The sequence below is a fragment of the Vicia villosa genome, linkage group LG6 (genome assembly GCF_029867415.1).
Source record: "Vicia villosa cultivar HV-30 ecotype Madison, WI linkage group LG6, Vvil1.0, whole genome shotgun sequence".
Taxonomy (NCBI): domain Eukaryota; kingdom Viridiplantae; phylum Streptophyta; class Magnoliopsida; order Fabales; family Fabaceae; genus Vicia; species Vicia villosa.
The window spans coordinates 29,052,672-29,060,959 of record NC_081185.1 but is presented as its reverse complement, the minus strand read 5'-3'; the positions used below and the strand labels follow the sequence as shown (position 1 = coordinate 29,060,959).

Here is an 8,288-nt window from a genome sequence, read left to right as displayed (position 1 = left end):
TCCTTATGTGGTTATGTTGGTTTATCATCCATTATTGTTCTTTTCCATAGATTTCTTGAGTGAGTAGAAATATTAGGTTTTATGAACATTTCTTGAATCAACCCTAAATCATTGGTTGTTAGAATGAATATATAGCATGTATATGTGGTGTAGGAGATATAAGGGAGCTTAGATGAGGTTTTGGGATGATTGGAATAGTCTTGGCAGGTCTGTTGCAAAACTGATTTTTCTGCATAACCGCAGGTCCGCTAAGCGTCCCTGGGTCCGCTAAGCAAAGCAAGATATTTCTGGAAATTTCGCAGAAACCGCTAAGCGTCCCGCTAAGCGACCAATGCAATATTTTGTTTTTCCAAACTTCATTTTACTATATCTTTTGATCCGTAAGTCCTTTCTATGCACCGTATGAAGCGTTAGGAAGCTAATTGAATGTTCTATATGTTGATATAGGATTGGCTAGCATGTGATTAAATTATTATGATGTGATATGGAAAGAACATGTAATTGTTTATGTGTGAGATATGGGTTATGGATAATCATTGTGCGGATTATTGAGATATGCGGTATGTTAAGATTCTGTGTGATAATCTTAATTGCATATATGGTTTTGTTATGGCACACTCATTCATGGCATTAGTCGACTTCATTGTGGAAGTGGTGAAACGTGAGGGTTCACAAGCAGACGTTGATGTCCTTAATGGAATCAGGCGTAGTCGTTAATCCTTTATTGGAAATAAACGTGCAAACGTTGAAATAGACGTAGCTTCTGTATCTTGTCCGGATCAGAAGTGTGGCTTGGATTCTAGGTATTGAATCGGAAAGCGGTGAAACTGAGGTTTCACATGATGGGTACCACATGCATAAGAGTCACATTGCATAAAGTCATATTTGAATCGAGTCACATTTTCTTGCTATGTGGTGTTTTACCATAATCTTTTATGTGATTGGTTATGTGTGAAGTGATGTGTTAATTGAAGGAATGATAATTGGAAGTGTAAGTATTATATTCCTTGGTGTATTGATGTATGTATTCATTATGCCTTATTATACTTTTTCATAACAATGTGAATACTCACCCTTCTGTTTGAATGTTGCCCTTTGTTGGTAACGTGCAGGTTCAAGCGATTAGTAGATTAGTCGGAGGTTAGCCGAAGGACTCCTATATTTTGGTTATAGATTAGGTATCGAGTCTAATGCTCTGGTCTTGTAGCACATGGAGGTTTATCGACTTATGCTGCTTATTATTTTGTTGTTTCATACTATGATGTATATTTTGGAATATGATGGCTTGTAGCCAAACTGGTATGCGACATATGATGATGTGTATATTAGTTTGTCTTTTGGTAGGTGGATATGGTATGGGTCATATTCATTCAAACTTGTATGATAAGAAACCTTTATTTCCGCTTTGCGTTTATGCATAATATTCTATAGCATTAGTTTTTCAGGTTGTGTTATTTAATGGCCAGGGTATATCATGTTGTTTTGATGCAATTTCGTTTAAAATTCTGGTTTTCAATGTATAGAAACCAAACCTGTGACATCCTTTTCTGTATGCATGTTACTCTGTTTATTTAGTATTGAAATTAATTGGGTGTTAGAAAGGGGTGTTACAGTGAATGCTTGCAAAACTAGGTTTTAAAGTTCTTATTTATAGATTCTTGCAGTATGATCTTGGACTTTAAAATAAATTCAATCTTCTCCTTTCATAAATAGCTGCAAGATCTTCACACAAAATAGGAACAAATCAAATCAAATCTTAGATTTCTAAAAGAAATCTCAAAGATTCTTTTTCTAAAAACCAAAACAAAAATCTGCATTTGTCCTATACACTCCTTGATTGCTTGTGTCTGTAATGATTATTTGAATATACCATATTCTCATATTTTTCAATCAAAGCTTTCAAGGATATAAATCAGTCTGAACTGTCAGAATGTTCTTGTGTAGGATGTCACAGCATCTGACAGAACATTTGTTAAAACACATAATAGTTGAACCTGTTATGACAGTTGGTCAAGATGTTTTAACATCTTGCTCAACATCAATTAAGAACCATGTTTTAGAAAAATTAATGCCAATAAAAAATCCATGGAACTAACAATCTCCCCCTTTGGCAAATTCTGGCTAAAATAACCAAAACACAGTTAAGTCCTAAAGATAAATCGTATTTACATGATAACATGTAAATATACAATAAATTGTAAAGATATATCAGAGATTCACAACGGTTACTCAAAAGTCTTCTTCTTCAAATCTCTTTGGAGTTTGTACAAATAGACAGATCCATTACTCCCACTGTCATACAGAACCAGTATTCCCCCTCAAAGGGATACCAGAACAAGAACTACCCAAGTTCACACATCAAAGGCATATGCAGCAGAAGATAATAAAAGGCCTCACACTAGGCAGGATGTCAGAACATCTTGCACACATTCTCCAGTCTCCAGATTTCAGTCTTCAGCTCCAGCAACAACACAATCAACCAGCATGACAGACTATCATGCTCCCCCTAAATAGTTGCAGCAGACAACCACAATAGCTACTCTTCCTTTAGCAGTAACACAGTCCTATCAGTATGCTAACCAACATGTCAGAATATGTGTCTTAACATCAGGACAAACAACACTTTACTCCCCATTTTTAGCCAAAAGTTGACAAAAAATAGATTAAATTAAATAAATGAAAACACACAATATTTCAATCAAGCAACACACAAATGGAAACACACATAACTGGTGGAAACAAACACACATAATCTCTTTCAGATAGTCCTGTACCCCTTTCCCCTATCAAAGATCCTTTTGCATTCATTGTGGCTATCTTGTAGAGAACTTCTATTCCATCTCTTGTCCGTAGCAATTTAAGTAGGCTTTGTAACACCTCAAAAATTTAAATCTAAGTTATAAATATTAGACGATAATTTTATGATTTATGATTTATTCAATTAATTAGTTTATAAATGATGAATTTTTAAAAATTTATAAAATCATCAATTTTATTTGAGTTTATTTACTTTATTTATTGAATGGGATGAAATATGTGGGATTTATAAAAATTAATATTTTAGTCAGGTTTGAATCTACTCATTTCTAATTGATTTAGTGTGGTGTGATACAATGACTTTTTTTTACATAACAAATTTGATGGGTTTATTATTGTTCTTTAATTATTAATTGGTTGTATGATTTATTTTAATGTAAATTTGTTAGTTAATTATTAATTGGTTGTATGATTTATTTTAATGTAAATTTGTTAGAGAATTTCTACCTTCAAATGTACTAACTTTAAGATGGTAAGTTGATTTTATTAAATTTTCCATAATTATAAAATCTCGTTAAAATTCTATATTTTATTTTAATGTAAATTCAGAAATGTTTGTAAGTACCCCCCTCTACTTTTAAAAGGGGAAGTGTTGTCTTACTTGCTCACCAATCCAACCAGTTTTCTTCCAGCATTAAATATTTGTTAGGTTAACCTCATAGAGTAAAAAAATAAATTAAAGGAACTAAACCTTAAAATATCTTGAGATGTTTTCTTAGAGTAAAAAAATCTATTTATAAAATAAATAAAAGACTAGTGTACCTTATCATATGTGTACCTTATCATAACGAACTTTCTTTTTTATTTTTAATACCGTGCATATGTGTATACATTTCTTCTTTAATCCATCAGATAGCTTGATACTCCAACTTTCCCTTTTTCCACCTCACCAATTGCTTGTCTCTTCTTCAAAGTTGGTTCCTTTCTATCCCATTTCCTTTTTATGTCCCCATTATACTTTCAACTTTTTTTATGTCATTACAAACTTCACAACCATAGTTTAAAAAGACACTCAAATAAGAGACCAAAGAAAAACACATAAGAGAAAATGGCAGATTGGGGTCCAATTTTTGTGTCCGTGGTGCTCTTCATTCTCTTGACTCCTGGATTGCTTTTTCAAATACCTGGTAGAGGAAGGTTTATAGAGTTTGGAAACTTTCAAACTAGTGGATTGTCTATACTCATCCATGCTATGCTCTACTTTGCTCTTGTTTGCATCTTCTTCTTAGCTATTGGAATTCACATGTATGCTGGATAATTTATAGTAATCTCGAAAAACCTTGTTGAATTATATAGAATGTGTTGTCAAGTTTATTTAGTATGAATTTAGATGTATATAAGAAAAAATTGAATAACGACCGAATTTGAAGAAGGAAAAGATGAAGTTTGTCACGAAGTAGGGTAAATGTCATCTTTTTCTTCGATAATTTTAGTCGCTAATTCGATTTTTTCTTATATATAGTGTGGCTTAATTTTTGGTGGCTGATTTGGTTGTAATATGATGCTCTTAGTTTATGTATTTTGTTTTCTTTTCATGTTTTGATATTGATTAAGTTTAATGCATTCGACAACAATTGATTTAAGAATATATTTCATATTTTATATGTAGTGTGTATAAGATGTTATGTTTTTGAGATTGTTTTTGGTAAAAATGTTTTTGGAATTTTACTAAATGGTATTCAAAACCGTCTCAAATTTTTAGAGACAGTGTGTAAATTAATCGCAATTTAATTATAAAATACAAATAGAGATTATATTTAATTATTATTTAACTGTGAATAATTTGTGAGATTCTAAATCACAGTTTAATCATAAAATTATTTGAGTCATGTAGTCCGTCCTGACGTCCTCAAAGATGGTCCGATGACATCTATTGATAATATTTAAATAGATAATTAAAACAAATTCATGTCGCAACAAAATTGAAGTCGGTTTTGGTCGATTGTGGTTCAATCAATTTTGATTTGATTAAACAATAATAGATACAATTTGGAAAATAAGTTAAATGTTATGATTTTGAAATAACATTATTTAGCCATATGTGAAATAGAAGTAACGTATGAAAGAGTATTTTTCATATAATATTGTGGGATGAATGTTTTGATGTAAAAATATTTCTGTTTAGTGATAGATGGCTTATTAGAGCCTCAACACACTTGTGAAGCAATTGTAGGACTAATCATGTAGAAATGTATCAGTTGGGAGATGTAATTAAGTTAAAATTTAAAATTGTACGTTGCCTTTTATGTCAATTATTTAGAAATCTGATTTAAAATACCGTGTCAGCTGATATATTTAGGAAAAATACACTTTTTTGTCTTTTAACTTTGTCTCGGAGTTTATTATGGTCCTTTAACTTTTAAAAAGTTCAAATCAATCCTTTAAGTCTTAAAAATGGAACACGTAGGTCATTTCCTTCTATTTACTACAAACAGACGTTTGGGTTTGCAGATGTGGCAGATGACATGTCTTGTCTCCTTTTTCCCATTTTTTTAATCCAAAACACCCAAAATTTTCAAACCCGGAAAAATCCCAAAGACTCACATTCATTGACACATTCATGAGATTCATCAACACAGAAAAATCCAGAAACATGATTAACTTCATAAACATCCCATTAGCACATTCATCTTCCCAAAACATGATTCTTTTATCAACAACAACATGAAAACCTCATCATCTTCTACATCAATTGAAACTGAAATCAACAATAATAACCACTGAAATTGAAACTATATAAAATCGAAATCAACAACAACAACTGAAATCGAAATTAACAACAATAACTGAAACCGAAAAATGTCTTATACATCTCCCAACATACTTGGCATCTAGGATGTTTATGTTCACAACTTTTCTAATTTGTTCTTTTTCTTTCTCAAATGCTAGATCTGCTTTTCTTTTTGTAGCTGAGAAAGAGAGGGTTTTGATAAGAAATTGAAAATGAAACTTGTTGTGTTGATTTGATTGATGGTGGTGAGCTGAAAACCGGCAACAGATTTTAATCAGAAATTGCAAACGAAACTTGTTTCAACTAATACACACAAAGCTTAAGATCGATATGGATCTACGGTTATTCGTTATTGTGAGGCTGAGAAAGTTAATGTATTGGAGGAAGAAAGAATTGAGGTTATTGATGGATCTTAGTGGGTGTGGTAGAAATGCTAGTTTGTAGGGTAGGTTTTGTTGTGGTTGAATAGAGATGGAGATGGCCAGAAGTTTAATGGTGGGTCCGGTGTTAGGTGTTGAAGGAGGAGAAATAATGGTTACGTTTGTGTTATATGGTGGTGGTAGTGTATGGTACAGGCCGGAAGTTAGTTTGGAAATGGGTGGAGGATCTGCTGCTTTTCAATGAAGGAGAAGCATTGTTATATTGAAAACTATGGCAGAAGGATCACATTTTGTAATTTTTATTTTTCCATTTTTTCTTCCTTTGATCTGATTGGTTCACTGTGTGAGAGAATGATTCATAAAATTTAAAGATATAACATGAAATGCCACATGAGACATCAACCATGCCACATATACACTCATTTTAAACTGTCACTAACAGAGACAGACGGAAGGACAAACGTGCTCTGTTTTTAAGACTTAAGGGATTGATTTGAACTTTTTAAAAGTTAAAGGACCATAATGGACCCGAGACAAAGTTAAAGGACGAAAAAGGGTATTTTCCCATATATTTATAAGGTTATCAACCTGATCTCCCATGATATAAAACATGGCTCTTGATCTCAATACTAGAGGTCCATTCCACCAACACATAATAGGTCTAATATGTAGCCATACTGAAGTGAGAGAAGGTGGAGTTAGTCGGGGAAGTTAATCGTCATTCTCCTAATGGTCCTATAGCCTACCCATCTCTAAATTACTCCCATGGTCCAAACTCGAACATGCATTAATGCATTTCAAGGGAATTCTTCAATAGACTTTTATATATTCATAGAATACCTTCAAAAATTCAAAATTGCATTTCATGCACGAAGAGATGCATCTTTGAATACCCCTAAATTGCAATTAAAATATGCTAATTTGAAATCCATTACTTTTTTGAACAAAATAAGACTCGGAAATATATCTTTGTATGATATTTGGTGTATTCAGATATACATTTCTATATGATATTTCATCTCCGTTTAATATTTGGTGTATTCGGAGATGCATCTCCGAAATGTTTTCTGAAAGTTTTTGAAAACATGGTAAATACAAAGGAGAAATTATTTTAGAGATGCATGTCAGAATCCTCCTGAATCATATTAGAGTAGCACCATTGTTCAAACATTCAATTTTTGTGAGGCCAACTTATATTAAATTATATTATCATAAAATCAAAGTATAATTCATGTGTTATTCAAGTTAAATGAGGGTAAAATTTCATACATAAATAAATAAAAAAGTCAAGATAATTCATACATAACATTTGTCCGAAAATACATTCGAAAATACCAAACAAAAATAATATATCCCAATATAAACTACTGGGTATACAAGGGAAATGTATTAACACCTTCACATCCGTTGTTCTCAACAGGATCCATTTAGTTAGTTTTGCGAATGAGGTTAGCGTGATTTTAATTTGCGATCTTCTAATTATTATGCGAAAAGAAAAGAAAGAAAAAAATTTTGGGTTTATTATTTTGCAATCTTCTCTCACTTTACCTTTGTTAGATAGTTAGAATCGTCAAATAAAAAAAATGAAAACAAGTCTTTTATCAAATAAGTTTAAAAACCTTGATAAACATCAAGTGTTCTTTTCTCAATAAACTCATTCACCGCTCATTCACCAATTTCATACATAAAAGTCAAATCATTTTCACAATAAAATTCAAAATCACTTAAATACCCGATCCAACGTCGAGTCACCTTCAAACTTTTTTTTAATAATTGGATTAAGCGTGCGAGCTGGAAGAAATTCCATCCTTTTCCTAAGTGTTTGAATATGAGATGAATATTTCGGCCATTTGACACTTGTATCCTCTAAAAAAAATTCAAACTCATCAAATCGTTTTTAGCCCAAGCACGTATCTCGCCCAAGTGTGAACACCTTTCAAAACAACAAGTCTTTTTCGCCCAAGTGCGATTAGACCCCTTTTCATAAATAAAATCAACCAACCAACGAAAGTTCTTTCTACTAAGAACTACGTAGCATTGAGTTCTACATTGTAACACCCCAATTCTACCCAGGCATATAGGTACAAATATCAGAGTATAAAAATTAAATTCATAAAAACAATTAGGGCGTTACACTTAAGTAACCACATAACCAAACATAACATACTCGCAAAAGATGCGTAACACAAATAATCAAAGAGGACGGATACATATAAACACCTGAATGTATTCATACTTATATAAATGTATTGGTAAACAAAATATCCACAACATTCTTCCAAAATACATCGCATGAGAAGGTATCCACAATACATAATACGAATGCATCTAAAGGATCAAATATACATCAAAAGGATCCT

General features: G+C 32.0%; 1 protein-coding gene across 1 annotated transcript; it reads left to right on the top strand.

Moving 5' to 3' along the window:
- Positions 1-3,777: 3,777 nt before the first annotated feature.
- Positions 3,778-4,352, top strand: LOC131611384 (uncharacterized). The gene has a single exon (XM_058883419.1). It carries the CDS (start codon positions 3,866-3,868, stop codon positions 4,073-4,075), a length of 210 nt encoding a protein of 69 aa, XP_058739402.1. The 5' UTR covers positions 3,778-3,865; the 3' UTR covers positions 4,076-4,352.
- Positions 4,353-8,288: the final 3,936 nt, after the last annotated feature.

Excerpts from the sequence above, each read along its gene's own strand:
- LOC131611384 (XM_058883419.1), top strand. The coding sequence starts at position 3,866 with ATGGCAGATTGGGGTCCAATTTTTGTGTCCGTGGTGCTCTTCATTCTC.